A 16389-nucleotide genomic window follows, 5' to 3' on the forward strand; every position below is an offset into this window, starting at 1 on the left:
TCAAAGGAAAGATGTATTAAGAGATTTATTTTTTCTCCATGCACTACACAGATAACATACCTATTCAAAATGATTTGCTATAATGTAACAAAATAGTTATTGCAAATAGAGAAAAAGGTTATAATCAAGTTGATAAGAAACACTTTAATCCAGCACTGACAAACATTTTGAGCAATAAGAAGTGTTATTTGCACAAATTGGAAATACGAGACCGTAAGAGTAGATGATAAAAATAATCAATTGTTAATCATCTTTCATCTGGGATTGTCGTATTTTGACTTCTGTCCCCTAACGGTTTGTGGGTTCAGTGTTATGATTTCTTAGTTCACACTCACATCATTGATGATTGTTGCCCACAGGTAACCATTAATGACCAAGGTGTGTGTGTGTGTGTGTGTGTGTGTGTGAGCATACAGTATGTGTGTGGTGTCTACTCTCTGTCTCAGTCTAATTAATGGGGAATGATACAGCCAGTCGTTTAAAGTGCTTCTATATATTTTATTTTTTTGTCCAGCTGTTAGGCATGCCATAATATATGTTGTATTATATAAGGGCTTAAGATATAAATATGATACATATCATATTTAATTAGAAGTCATTAACTTCCTTTTTGAATTGCATTGTAATTATTTGCCCACTACATTACAATGGAGCAAATTCACTTATTTTTTAATGTGAGTTAATCTGCCTTTACAGTCCTATATGGACTACAGCAGAGCTACTGGGTAGAATATGCTTAGCTTTGAAAGGAAAAAGAGCTGTTCATTCCCTTGCATCCCACTGTCAATTACTAACACGAAAACAACACGCAGCCATGTCTCAGTGGCCACCATAACATTTGTTTTCACTAAATGACTGTACATCTAACAAGTAACATGTAATGTATATATGAGTGTTGACACTAAATCCACTCCATAGACAAAATTGTAATTCTTAAAATGCAATGTGCGATCATACTGTTGTACATTCTGTCTATCCATGTGAGTATCACATCATGAAATTGCCCAAAATCAGAGATGTGTTTTAATGGTATCACAAAATAAATTATGAAAAGTAAACCGTGTGTTGAGAATGAAAAAAGGAAAAAGCAGGTCCGATTAGCGGCTTCAACAAAGGCTGTGTACCATTCCTCTTGATTAGCATGTTGTGTGCATGAGTTGCGTGTTTTCCAGAAGTTAATGAGCATGATGTGTCTTTTTCTCTGATTACCCAGCATCCTCATTAACCCGGGAAACAATGTGAAGATGCAGGAGGGAACTCTTGGGTTCTTTATTGCCAGTGATGCCAAAGAAGTGAAGAGGTAATTTGGATTAAAGCTTATCATTTATTATGTAAAAAGGACATGTTGATTATTCTAAGTGGTGAACATTTGTACTGTGTCACTTTTAGGGCATTTTTCTACTGCAAAGCTTGTCATGACGACATCACAGACCCTAAGCGGATAAAGAAATGTGGCTGCAAACGACGTGAGTAGCTGCACCTTTATTTTGTCCTTTTGACCGCCCTCTTTCCTTTCCTCTCACTCCAAAACCTCCCAGTGGGGTCTGTCTGTGTCATTATGCTTAGGTTTTACCAGTCTGAACACTAATAATATACCTCTCATCTTGTTGTTGTTTCTTCTGTACTGTGGCACTGTGTTTTTAAAGGTTATATATGTTGTCAAACCATTATACCCTTAGGAAAGTGTTTATTTATATGGGTCCTATTTTGAACTTCCATTACACTCATTACAGTAAGATTATCATTTAATATCTGATTTATTTTCTTGTGAAATGCAGTTCTTGTCATCTTTGAGTGTTTTGTGTTTGGTTGAAATGGCTGAAAATGTATTTTAGTAAATTGAATACAAAAATGAGGAACATACAGTAGATATAATTTAAATGGTATTAGTTGACAGAGAAAGAACAAGAAATAAGAAAACATTACAGAACCCTTATCCATCTCCTGCATGAGAAAATAAAATGACCTATGCAGTATAAGCCTGTATACTGAGCATTATACCATGCATAGCTTTTTTGTATGAGACAATAAGCTTTTCTCTGCAACCTTTAACGTTTTTTAAGGAAATTACCCATTGTATTATAATTTTCACACCCTCCTAATAAGAGCTTTTCAGAGTATTGAGCTTAGTCACCGTGCTCTTATTTAAGACTTCACAATACACAAATGTCCCTGTCAAATAGATATCCCCCCCCCTTTATTTATGCAGACATAACATTACCATTAGGCAGGCGCAGAACATGAATATAACCTGACCTATGTACGGCAGTCACTTGTCAGGACATGTTAGCCACCGGATAAATAATTCAGGTGAATATCCCATATTTCCAGAAAAGGTTACAGACAATTAAAGTAAGCAGCCTTTCACAGACAAAGCTTGGTTTTAAAATAGATACCCATTTCCTTCTTTTGTCTGTGTCATTTCAATTATTCAGACAATCTTTTGCTTTCAAAGCTCAATAGAATCAACAGGTCTTTCACACTCCAGTTACATTCAGCTAAAACTGTTTACTTCTGTTTGCTTCCTTAATATATTCATGTCTCAGAGCCAGGTGATGGACATGGCATTATGTTTTAACCAATTAGTTTCTAACAGGAGAGTTGCATTTAGAAATACAACAGTTCCATTACCGCTATGGAAGTCTATCTTACAGTGTATTCTGTTCTATCATGTTTTATTCTCTTGTGTTATTTTTCCCATGTTTCTTTATGACCAGTGACACACTTTTGATGTATTTCCTTCCCTGCTGCCATTGGAAAACACCACTTTATTTTATCTACTCACTGGTAGTGATTTATTGTGAGTAAAAAGAAAATGGTTGTACTGTTACTTGCGTGCAGTGCAAGTGTTTTTTTTTCCTCTTCAGCAAAAAGTATACTGTATCGATGTTGCATGTACCAGTGTAGCTTCTGCATCCCTCTCCTTGCCTTTCATTTCTACACTGTGCTCAGACCAGACCAAAACCAAAACAGCTGAAATCAAACTCAAACCAGCATCAGGCCTCCTCATCATAGGCCCAGTCATCTGATGCTTTTACTAGTTGGAAATGACAATTGAATAAAGTGTGACTTAATCGGATGTGGCCGATGAGCTCTGCCGTTTTTCCTAACTATTTGATCATCAACTTCTAACCACTATTTAGCATTTGGAAGCCTATCTGCTGCAAGTCTTATGTCATTACCCTTGATTAACCTCCTTATAGAGTCACGCTCCGACAAAGTACAGAAGGAACGTAATAAAAATCTGAGATGTCGTACAGTAATCACAGATGTAGAGGAGCTAACACAAGGGAAGAAAAAAATTACAAGAACCACTGAGGTTTAAATTGATCTGCTTTCTGTCAAAGGAGGTTTTGTGTGTGGCTGTGCTTTCAGAGAGCAGAAAATGTCCTTGTGGGAAGTTCTGCAAATCTTAATGAGCAAGGTTGCCAAAACACAATCAAAACAATCTGTTCTCCCTCCACTGCTCTGTGATCTCAGCCGCTTTCTAAACTCTGGGTCCTCGCCCTACTCTTGTCGAGGTTTCAGAAATCATCAATTCCTCTCAGAATTGAAATGTCACCTCACCAGTGTTGTGCATTTCAAATCTGGACAGTTGTTAGGCCGTTTCTTCAGTTTTTAAAAAATATTTTCAAGATTGTATTCAACTCGTTGCACTGGATGAAGTCCACAAGCAATACAGTAGTAATTGTCATAGCATTAGGTTGCCACTAGATGGTGGTGCCATGCCAGCGTCATGTCCAATAATACAATATTTCAATTGTGATGTCTGTAGAGGAAACCTAAACCCCCCTCGAAACCTGTTCAGCAAAAATGCAAGGATCAACTCAAATGTATTTCTGTGCATTTGCATCATATATTCAAACTTTGTCATCCGGAGATGGCTTCATCAATATTTTGTTTATATGATATAGTGTAGTTAAACATTTGTCTTCTGTTCCCTTTTCGTCTCCACAGGAAAAAGCTAATGTTTACTCTTCAGCTACTTTAACAATATCATTTATCCTTGCACTCTTGCTGAATATGGATGCTTTTATGGGGATAGATCAGGACGGTGCTTTCTTTGGGACATCCTTTGTATTCAACATATTGCCCTGATAGCTTCTGTTTTCATATGTTGTGCTTTGGTGGATAATAGGAGTTGGTTGACTGATCAAACCCATGCAGATAGTTTATCAGGGCAGCCGTCATGTTGAATCTTCCTTTAGGAATGCCCTGAAATGGACACCTTATCATTCTAGGCCAGAATCTAGGTATTTGTGAAGTCAGAAGTCAAAAACATTGTCGATATGTGTGTGTGTGTCTTGTGTTGACCATTACAACCCTTCCACGTGTCAATATTGTACATTGTAAACATACATTACTGTACTGTGGTCTTTCTGCTTAAGCAAAACCTCTGAAGTTAGGACATTTCAGCATGAAGTGATAGCCTCGCTGCACCTTTTCTGCCATACCTGCAAACTGTTTCGATACTGTGAACAGTTTTCTCTCTGCCTCCCTTTGTTGCTAAGAACAGAACTGTGTTTGCTGCATGCTTATTTCATGCTCATAAGGCAAATGTGCATGCCGCAGGATACAACAGTCCCTGATGCAGTCATCCCATGGGTTATGTTCTGCGTTTCCCATTCTCTCCTTGGCCAGAATCTGAAACCTATTACTTCATCCGAGATCTTATTTTCCGATATGGCTCAGAGTCAAAGATGCTGAAAGTGTCTCTGTAAAGATACCAGACAGTATTAGTGTGCTGTCTGTTTGCACCTTGGTAATGAGAGAATGGGGACCAGGGACTGTTTCTGCCCAGAGTCACAGCAATCTAGATGTGCTACTCTGGGGGCTTTCACTCCTGCTTCCCTCGGGGCTCAGAGCTTCAAACACACACATTTACACACAGCAACACACGTATACAAACAACAAAGACAGGAAGTGGCCATATTTTTGGCTACAGGTTAGCTAGTAGTTAAAACGTTTTTTATTGTGTTATTATACTACTTTCACATACCCAAAGAGTGCACTACTTGCATTTTTTGTTTTTAAACAATACAATCATAGCGGCATTCATGTATATCCTTATGAATATACATTTACTAAAAACACTAGGAGCTGGTATTCAGACACTTTGCATATATGCAGCAAAGCAACACAAATATACCACTTTCCTAGTATAAATCCAATTCTGAAACGCAATAGTGAAACACATTTTTACCGTATTCATTTCCATTGATAGTGAATTTGGTACGAAAAAAGGAGAGCCATCATTACCCCACTTATTTGCAAGTTATAAACCCTGAATTTACACAATTTAAAAATATATAGTGCAATACTTATAAACTAATATTTTTAAGAATTATGTTTTCTCTTTCAAAAGTTATATGAAGAATCACAGCAAAATTACAAACATCATTATTCTCTTTAGATTATTTTTGCACTCATACACATAAAAGTGGAGCTGGCCTTGGGGAGTGGAGCAGTGAAGGGTTTGAATAAACAGTAGCATGAATTGGCCCATCTAGCCAGTAGAATAGTGCGATGCCTTGGACAGAGCCGCTACAGCTGCATGCTGGGATACAGGTACGTGATCCACTCCTTTAGCCAAATGGATAGAGGATGTACAAATGTGTGAAACATGATATGAGTTTTGCTGCTGAAGACATTGCTCATGCCTCTCTTCCCTGAATGCCTCCCGCCCACTATCCTTTCTCCTCACCCCTCTTTCCCACTGTTATAGTTTTGCCTTTTGACCTGTTACAGCCTTAGCACACAGCTTGACCTCTGCAGACTATGTCAATATGACGAGAAATAATGAGCTGGCTTTTGACCATTTAATTACAAATATAGTGTCCAAATTGTATTTTTTCAGTCAAAAGAAAATGTTATTGGATGACTTGTTTAGTTAAAGTAATTGTTGTAATGTCAGCGCTTAAATGTTTACAGTAAGTTAAATGTGTGGCTTTAGTCTGTCAGAGCACGTGGCTAAGGCTTGCACTTTCTGATGAAGATACCTTCCGACTTCCCCTGGATGAATATTTCTCCTTTTGCCATTAACCTGCTGCTTTTCCTCTCCTCTCATCCCAAAACATGACTGTAGCCAGGATGTCCGTCTACAAAAGAATGAAACTGGCATGTTGTTTTGATTGCGGCCGTTCAGAGCAAGACTGCTCTTGCATGTCAGGCAGTGTACATAGTAACATGGACACCCTTCAGAGGGCCTACCCACTTTCCTCTGTCTCTGTTCATGATTGCGCAACCACTTTACGTGCCTGTAAGTTACACCGCCCAACACATGCTGTTACATGTCTGTGGTGTGTGCTCCATGTGTATTGTACCTCGCAGAGGTGCTGTACGTGTACCTGTGTGTCTGTGGCGTCTACTATGTGTGTAATCCGTTAACCGTGACTCCATAGAATGTATTCATTTTTGTTTATGAACAGATTTTACTTAGCTGTTTTCCTTCTTTCAAATGCTATCTATCTACCTATCTACCTATCTACTTATCTACTTATCTACCTATCTACCTATCTACCTATCTATGTTATGTTGTTAGTTATTTACAGTTGCATTTTTATCATATTCTGTTTATGTTTTCCATCATTATCATTTGGCACTTTTAGTTTGTGAGTGTATTATGTGTGGTGGGTCAGTGGTGGTGTGGCTCTGTGGTGCTGCTATACTGTACAGTACTGTAGTTTTTTTATATGTGGCTACCGCATGCTGCATCAGTCATGCAGTTCTGTGATAATATCATTATTTGATTTAATGTGTTTAAAACTGTTGGAGGTAAGGTATCTGTGTATTCAATAATGGCACGTATTTCTGAAGGTTTCACCCTACAATTTAATGATAATGTCTGTTAAATTATTGTCTTGTATATTTACTTTGAAAGTCCTTAACAACCTTAGTTAACATTGTTTTCAGTTTGTACACTTTTCAGTTAATCAGCTTTGCTTCTGTTCCTTTTTTTCTTTTACCTTTTGAAACAACTTTGTAGAGATTTTAGTTTCCCCTTAATGACGAAGATAAGAGAAAATCACACATGAAACAGTTTTTGGAAGATTTCTAACAGTCTTGCAGATCATTGTAAATGAGGCGCAGATGTTAAAACACGTTTTTTATCGGTAACACTTCTATCTCAAGCAGCTGAAATGCCGTTTTACTCTTTTAGGAAATTAAAACAATACTAGAGCAGGAAAAACACAACAATTACCCAGCATTGTTTTTGGAACAATAGTCAAATTTAACATTTGACCTATAAAATGTTCTGCTTAGCCTCTGCTCGCATATTGTTTGAAATGGTCTTAAGAAAGGTCTAACAGTCTTAGACACATACACTGAGAGAAGGAAGGAGAATTAGGAGGAAGGAGAAGAAAAACAAAATGGGGGGAGAGAGGGGTTTTGTATCGCACAGTAAGAAAGAGGAAAGATAAATAGATAAGTAAAACCAGAAAAGGCAAAAAGGAGCTACAAATAGTGATAGTTTGATTGATAAGAAAAGGTAGGAGGATGATGGCAGATCACCCTCCTTTTCGATTTTCCTTTTGAGTGGATAGGAAATACTAAATTGTTCATCAATTACACATGGCAGCAGTCGGCCTAGCTATCAAAGCCTTCGGTTTAGACGTACAGATCTGATTTCCTCCTCAACATTCTCTCACCGTCTGCCGACTCAGCCTAGATTAGTGTCAAACACGCCATGATGAGTTTGGCTTGGCCTCTTGTAGTTCGGCCTGCGCGGATATCCCTCGGTACCAATTACTGGCCATTACATGGTTACTGATCTCACTTCTCCCTCAACCCCTTGTAGGATTTCAGAAAAGCCTCCTCCGTCTTAGATTTCTTTCCCTTTTTAACTCTGACTTTGTCTGAACAACGTGAGTTTAGTAAAGGAGTGCATTGGGCTTTGTCAGTCAGGGATTGGTGGATTTCCCCTCCCCATTCCACCTCTTTTCCCCCCCCACCAGACTGACAGGATAAGACGTCTTTATCCATGATGACTCCATGCTCTTGTACATCTGAACCAGATTTAGTGCTTGGATAATTGATTTCTTAAATAGGCCTCTTTCACTTAAATGCACCCTGTGTACTGATACACGTTCGGACCACACATACACAGTGCGACACAGAACCCTTCATTATGGTGATTTCAACATAAACCTCTGTGTTGCTTTATGGACTTTAATGATGACATTAATAACCTTTTTTAATGTGCACTCATTCAAGGGGTTTTATTATCTAAAAAGTGAAATAGATAAACCTTTTGTGCACAAATAAGCAAAATAGTTGAATGCAGAATACTGTTATGATAGATCTTTCATATATTTAATTACTTTAATGATCATAGAATGGATTATTTGAAGTGCAAATAAGATGATACATGAGCATGAGTTGATCTTTTGCATAAAAATATACTGTGTGAAACATTTGACAGAAGCTGAGCTATTTCTACCCCTTGTGAATAGTTAAACATAACGTTCAAAGCACAAATTGTGTATTTAGGTATAGCAGAATATGAAGTAGAATTCCCCCTTGTATGGTTGTGTATACTGGTTCTTGCCTTCTACGTCAGAGTCGTTCCGGCTGAAATAGCTGTTTATTTTGGTGGTGTTTCCTACTTGCATATCTTCTTTTGTCACTTCATCATCGCAGTTGGCAAGTAGAGATGTGACAGGTTTATACAATTGAGAGACTAAAGCTAAAACTGGGCTATGGACAAGGGTTTGGGACTCAGGAGATGCTTTCGGCTATTCCTCGGCCTTCTGGGCTCTGTGCGCGTGCATGTGTGCATCTGTGTGTGTAGCCACATGCACTTTTATCTCATTGCTGGGGACCTTATCTATCCTGACACAGAAATTATGTTTGCATTTTCATTTTCCCAGCCCTGCTGGTCCGTCACCAAACCTGCCCTGACAGCTCCTGTCCACCAGGCAGGCTTGGTCCCCCCCCCCCTTACCCTCTGTCCTATGCCGCCTCGCTACGCCCCAGATGCTAGCCAGTTAGTCTGCCGCCTCTGCGGTGCGGGCAGATTGCTACAGACAGATGCCAGGGCCACTGTGGGTCCCTGTTTGAGGATCTGTGTCATAGGCCAGCCCTAGGCCCTCGCTGTGACCTTTACTGCTGGAAGAGACTCTGGGAAAGAGAGGGGAGTGTCAGCAGCTCAGAGCTCAGTTCAAGTGCCCGCTGTACCAGTACTTCTATTGGTACCAGTCTTCAGTGCCTCCTCAGTCAAGGTCATACACTCTAATTCCCAGATAATTAATAGTTCTGGCATAAGTGGAGACCTTGGTCAAGCATTTTCAAAGAATAACCCAGGAGATTTGAAAGTGTAGCATTGTACCCATCTTTGGCATCGTCCTTTAAAAAAAAGTCAATTTGTGCAAGAGATGTTTACTGCACCCGAAGATCAAGTCTCTTTGCATTGGTGCTCTGTAAGCGCAGCTGTTTTGACTAGCGAGTGTCTGCTGTCTGTGTTTTGGACGTCTACATGCCCTCATATGTGAAGTTGATGTCTTTGTTCCCCATGGTGGCTTTATTTGTTCTATTTACAGACATCACAATGTCCATCACAATTAAATCAACATGTAATACTTCAAAGTATTAAATGAGAAAAACATTAAGTTGTTGAATCTACCATTGAAACTGTTTACCATCAAAATAGTTTTTAGATTTTTTTTTTAAACAACCATTAGTCTGCCATTACATTTCATTAGAGGTTAAGTACACTTTCCTAAAAGCATGGCTCACTCTGAGAATGGATAGTTCTTTTCACTCAGCCGTCTGCACCATCATGCCGTTCTTTAATCGTTACCACTATAAGGTTTTTACAAAATCTCCATTATTTGTACCTTTTAATATCTGGTTCATCCTCTTCACTAAAACTCTACGTCATCATAGTTACATTTGATTTTATTTCCATGTCTCTATTTCCTAATGTGCCTGTTTCATTACATCATTTATCCCCCTGTGTGACCTGCCACTTGTCTTTGCATTCTCCTCAGCCAAATATAAGTATAATGGATATGTCAGATCACGTAAGTGTGTTTCTCTGTCCTTCTCCATTCTGCTCCAGCTCTGTGTTTAGACTGTAGACCCCTCACAATGTCATGTAACATAAATAATACTGATGCTTTGCTTTAGTATTTGCCTTGTTCTCCCTTGTTCCTTTAGAATAAACTGATGTTGTCTTATACAGAGACAAAGTAAACGTACCGTTTAATAAGTGTTAAATACAATGTTTGACTCAGACATATTGTTTATTATAACTTAAATAATTTCAATATATGTTGACCGTAAACTAATAATTTAATTAATAAGTTCCTGTTATTGATAGCAACTGAAAATAAATTATTTTGTGTTTGATAATACCATGTAGTTCCATAAAATACTCTTTTTGTATTGTGCTGCATGTAGCAGCAGATGGCGCTACAACACCAGGGAACAGTGGAAGTCAAAAAGAGGCTGGCGTTCGATTCAAAGCTGATTGCAATTTAGGTAAATCTTAAATTATTGTTAAATGCATTACTTTTTTACCCTACTGGTTAAAAGTACATTTAGCTTTGCTATGCTTTTGTCACCTCAAAAGCAACATTTTCCATGTTTTATTCAATGTATTTGTTCTTTTAAAGCATACTGATTTCTTTTTTCCTCTTTGAAATAGTGGCTACCTCTAAGCAGAATCAAAAATAATTGCAGCTGTCGTATATCAGTTTAAGTTTGATCTTTAGAAACCGCAATGCATGGCATAAACGCTTTTGCATGCAGTTGTAATGCAGATAAAGAACAAAGCTCGCTCATGCAGCAAACCCCGTAAAGGCAAAGCCAGCTTCGCTCACATACAAAAGTAAACATTTGTAGTTGTTATTCCTCTGCCTCATCATCCAGTTTACATTGGGTCACGGCGATCTGATAAAGCTTGCATGGTGGACAGTACCGTCATGTGATTAGCATTTCAGGAAGGGACAGTTGCCGTCTGGGTTGTTCAGGATGCACAGTGGACCTGCCAGGGCGGGTGAGCGCTCTCTAACGCTGCACGTGTTTGACAAGGGCCAGATGAATCCAGGAGCTATCGGTGGCGCCCCGTAAATCAAGGAGGCAGCTGACGGCTGGGATAAACGTCTGTTTATCGCCCGGGGCCACCCAAGCATGCTCTCTCCTCCAAACAACCAACCAACCACCCTTCCACCAAAGGGAAAACAGGGCTCCTCCTTTCCCATTCAACTTAACAACCACTTCAATACATGCAAACATACGGTTTGACTCTGCAGCCTCAGTCACAATGTGTGTATGTGTCTGTGTGTGTTTGTTTGGTATGACTGCTGGGTGAACATCAGGCTTCTACATGCAGTAGAAAGTATTTATTCTCATATTAGACACAGCAGGTTGTCACTGGACAACTGTAACTTACTGCTAAGTTACAGTTAAATTCAGCATGTTTGAGAAAAGATGCATTTTTGGTCTGGACTCAAACCTCATTTCTATGCACAATCCTAAATGAATTTTTAATGATACAAAGTTTTTGAATTAGTAATATTATAAATTATTAGTCGTAGCTTTATATTGTTGAAGTGAAAGTACTGTGGTACACATTATGCTTGAAATGACACAATGTCTGATTGGATTTGACTGGCTTAAGCCAAGCCGTGTCTCTGCTTTGTTCTACCACAAATTGTAGCACAAGTAAGAAATACAAACGGAGAGACTTTTTATTAATTCATGTTTGTCACTAATGCAAAGTAAATGTCACTGTGAACATTTCAGTCAGGGCGTGTGCCAAGTAGATTGGAGATGTTAACATTTCAGAAAATAAATGATAAATGATTCCTGCTTTTATGGCAGGATTTTTTGACTTTCAGAAATCACTTCTTTAAAAATACAATTAAATGTGTGTGTTTGATTCTTATGCAGATTTTTTTTAATACTAATCACTCTTGTATTTCAAATAACATAAATTAATTCCATTTGTTTAAGGAGATTTTCCTTTAAAAGAATAATCTATATAACAAATATAGCAACAAATAAAGCTAGTGTTTTCCACAGTTAAACACTATAATTTAAATACTAACAAATTAATTAAATTAAAACAGGCTTTCTCACACTTTCTATTCTCCATTGTTTTAACAGTAATGGATGAAGGTAGACCTTCTTTTCCAAAGCGATCTGTTAAAACCACCGGCTGCAACTCCACCTCCATCACCTCAAATGCATTCCTTTCCAACAACTTGCACGCCAACAAGGAGCCCCTGTTCAACCCGGGCAAACCCAACATCCCCCTTGTTAATAACCGTAAAGGAAGCCTGCTCCCCCTGGGGCCGGGGGCTAGGGCTGACCCCTCGCTACTGCGCCTCAGTGTCTCAGGTCCAGGAGACGTGGCGGCCAGAACCCTGGCTGAGAGTCGTCTGAACCGGGCCCGCAGTCTGCCGGTGAAATACCGCTACCACCCCAGTAATGCCATGCTGCTCAGTCACAGTAGGCACTGTAGGTTGCCCCCTTAGCGGGATGCATCAGTCAGTAACACCGCCTGCTCCGTCCCTTCATATTGTCTTGTTTGCTGCATGACGGTTCACTCTGCTGCTCGTGCTGCTTTACACAGATGTGCCTGCTAGTGGCTGCTACTGTCTACATAGGGTGACTTCCAAACTGAGGAGTGCTACATTATGTGAACTTAGAATATTCAGAATAAACACAAAATATTTGCTTATTAGTTTTTATTTTCAGAAATGCTGCGGCACTTCTGAACTCTGAGGATACTGAGCTTACGGTTTATTCATTACTGTAACAGCTTTTACTACCCAAAGGCTGCAAAGCATTTCATTGAATTGTTGTGGGTATAAATTATAAGTGATTTTACAAACATTTTAAGTTTAAACCAGGAAGGAATGTATTGTTTCTAATGGGATATTTGTTGGAGTACATAGAGAGAATTATGTGTTAAGTGGAAATTGCTTGTTCTATTAGCTACTCCAAATGCCCAATTGCATAAAGGAAATGTCAGAGAATGACATTTTATTAGAAGGCAAAGTCATATTTCTTATCTTTTATTAGCAGAATTAGGTGACAGCCTTGGACGGGGGCTCAGACAATAATGAATTTCCACATGCTTGGAATAGTCACGGCTTGCAGCGTGCACATGGATTCGCTCTAATATCATGCTGTGTTATTGATTTCTAACCAAAAGACTAATATGGGTTTGAAGTGACGGTGCACTTGGCATTTGCGCTGGGAGAGTGCACAGTGGATAAGAGTTTCTCGGTGCTTGTCTAAAAGCTCTTGAAACTCACAGACAGTAGTGAAGATCAGACTGCTGTTAGTTTGCCTGAAATCTTCAGACGCCTGGGCCTGGCCTCAATCTGGCTGCTCTTTCTCGTCCTCTCTGTCTGTCTGCGAGTTGAGCAAAGTATGAAAAATAGAGTGTTTTTTGCACAGAAAAGCATATTTGGCAAGAAGGTGAAGTTGAATCTGATAAAAATAATCCTTAAAAAACATTGTGGCTATTGATCAGCGTCTTGCAAATGCTTAACACCAAAGCGTCAAACACCAAATGGTTCATCTAATATAAATAGTTAATTTTTCATTTGAACTTAGACCTGACTGTCTTCTAGTGGATGATGATGTGTTTGTCTTAGCTGCTTTAATAATCCACTAATTTGTGCCCTGTCCCTAGTGATGTGTGTTGAGTGCTAAGTGTTCTCTTGGCATGGAGGTAGACCTGTAGAAGAGCCATTGTGCGCTTTAGTTAGAACTGGAATGACAGGGTGCGGTATAGATAGTTTTGTTAAAAACCAAACAAAAAACTATCCTCTCAAAATTCATCTTCATAACCTTTATCTCATTGTCATTGCTTTTGCCCGCGCCCCACTGACAATGACAGTCTGTACCATCACATGGCAAATAATGGCGTAGGTACTGTAAGCATGGTCACTCTGATGCAGACTGCTAGAGGTCCAACCATTTGCACAATTGAGCAAGTGTACTGAAAAAATGCAGTAGTGTATTTCTGAAAGCCCTGTTAAAGTAGACCGTAGAAGAGCCAAAATCTAGGGGGTTTTGGGATGTGAGCCTTCCGTAACATTTTCAGGTCGTAAATTGGTTCTTTCTCCGTGGTTTTCTCCTGCCTTTCTCAGATTTACCATTGTCCGTTACTAATGCTTTCTCTATATTTTCTCAATTTGACACTGAATTATTAATTTCCTTTTTCTTCTGTTGTTTTTTTTGTTTGCAATGATTGATTGAGTGTTGGCTATTCTTTTTCATGTCAGGTCCAGCACACTTTCCCAACCATCTGTCTCTATTCTGACATTCTGTGCATGTGTTTGCAGTCGAAGACGAGCATCCATCAACTCTCTCGCCCAAAAAAAAGCAGCGCAATGGAGGGATGCGAAACTCACCCAACAACTCGCCCAAAATGATGAGGTAAGAGAAGCTGATTTTATTCTCCTTCCAGCACTTCAAATGGGGAGTGAGAGGAAGTCAGAAACAGGGAATAGGGGAGGGAGGACGGGAGGAAAGGATGGAGGGATGCGTGTGAGAGATACTTCAGAGGCGGATGGTGAGATGGTGGGAGTTTGGATGGATGGGAGGGGGCAAATTAGGGGTGGCAGAAGAAGGAGGTAAGAAACTCTATGAGAGAAAGAGAGCGGAGAAGTGCCCTGTTTGGCACTGGCTGTTTAGGATGGCATGCTGTCAGCTGTTAATGACAGAGCTGAAATAATATTTCTGTCATGAAAAGCATCTGTGAGGAGCCGTTTGAAAACTCCTCTGGCTTTAAAGTCCCAGCTGTCACCTCCTCCGGTCTGGTCCACATGTGCTCCTTAAACAATGCTGGCACTAATGACACTAGCAACCAATCAGAGGGACCTGCATGGTTACTTTGCCCTCAGGCTACTCCTCTATTGTGGGAACCCCTGTGAGTACTGTTTCTGGTACTTAAGGCCATATGTGCGATGTATCATCACAATCAAATATGAATTCAAATATTACCTTCCTTTTATCCTGTCCTGTGGAATTAAATTGCTGTTAATTGATTTTGAAAGATAAAAGGGGTAGGTTTTTGTGCTCCCCCGGCTGCGAGGCGGGGTTAGCAACACGGCAGCGTGGAGAATACAGGGAGGCCGAGCTGTGCGCATTGGGAAGGCAGGATAAAGGCATGGTGGAGAAGATCTAAGAGGACAGGAACACTCATAGCTACGCTGCCCTACTCTTAATTAGGGAAAGTGTTTGGGTTGTCATCTCTACGAATGTACTGTAATTTAAAGAGAAAGCTGCGTGGTTTTTGTCAGTGTAAGCTACATTGCATTAGAAACTCTTGTATCTGATTTGTGTGGGTACAACATAAATCTTAATGGATTTTACATCTTGAAAAACTACAAAAAACCAACATATTTTAATATCTGCAAATACAAATATCACTTAAAATAGACTTCATTTCTATCTATTAACTCTTCTTTTGCTTTTGGTTATTATTTGACTGTGGTGTATTTTCCTTATAGTTTAGTAGAGTTCTTTGTATGTTGGTCCTGCTTGCTTCCCTTAGGCAGAGTTATCCGTGTGCGTTGGCATGCCTATGTGATGTCGTCCAGTATTTTGTCGGCCTCCCCCTCAGTTCTCCACAAAACAAGCACTTAATAAGCCTTCACGCTTGCCGAATCATTAGCCCAACACAGAGTCATACCCTTCAGTCTGGTTTGCAACAGAGAATCTTTTTAGTTGCCCTTGCTCAGAGGGAGAATGCTTTTTTTGTAGAACTGCTAGACATTGGCACATTTCCAGCTAACTGCTTGTTTAAAAGGCTGTTTAGTTTGCCTAACTTAAAGCACAAAACCCTTTCTTCTCTTCCTTTTTTTGCTTAGGAGATGGTCCCTGTTTGCCATGTAATATATGCATCTTTGCTTTGATCTCGCAGTGATAATAATTCTTGCGAGTTATTTACTCAGTTTTGAAAACGCTTCAAAGCGGTGTCAAAGTTTTCTCAGCTTTAGGGGTGCTTCTGTATTCTGCTGGCTCTTGGGTACTGGGATGACAGGTCCTCTGTTATAGGTGTAGATTTTTTTCCTTGTCTTAGCCCTCAGCAAAACATCAAATTACCCATCACAGTCCTCAGCCCCCCTTCACAGCTGCCCCCGTCAACGTATAACACCATATATATTAAACAGTTGCGCTTTACAAGGTGGATTTTATGCACAATGAAAAGTGATTGTTTGAGGTAGCCTTAGGGATACTTTATTCTACAAGCAAGGAGGGGGAAAACACAGTAGAGAGCTTGCATACGTATCAAGTATGGTTTTTACAGGACTTGCAGCCTGAAGGCCTTTGTAAATAAATAATGATCAACAGATTGGCTGTGGGCTTTTGAAAAGCATGCCTTTGTCAGTTTGCATGATGGGGAAAATTTTCAAAGCAAGA

The 16389-nt window shown here is 39.5% G+C and overlaps 1 protein-coding gene across 1 annotated transcript in view; it reads left to right on the top strand.

Moving 5' to 3' along the window:
• LOC117499515 (calcium-activated potassium channel subunit alpha-1-like) overlaps positions 1–16389 on the top strand; it is a 125025-nt gene that overhangs the window by 85596 nt on the left and 23040 nt on the right. Inside the window, exons 17-22 of the mRNA XM_034151930.1 lie at positions 1214–1300; positions 1390–1466; positions 2792–2800; positions 9990–10022; positions 10402–10482; positions 14307–14400. Of these exons, the coding sequence (XP_034007821.1) occupies positions 1214–1300; positions 1390–1466; positions 2792–2800; positions 9990–10022; positions 10402–10482; positions 14307–14400 (381 nt within the window). The remainder of the gene's footprint in view (positions 1–1213; positions 1301–1389; positions 1467–2791; positions 2801–9989; positions 10023–10401; positions 10483–14306; positions 14401–16389) is intronic.

Source organism: Trematomus bernacchii, unplaced genomic scaffold (genome assembly GCF_902827165.1).
Source record: "Trematomus bernacchii unplaced genomic scaffold, fTreBer1.1, whole genome shotgun sequence".
NCBI lineage: Eukaryota > Metazoa > Chordata > Actinopteri > Perciformes > Nototheniidae > Trematomus > Trematomus bernacchii.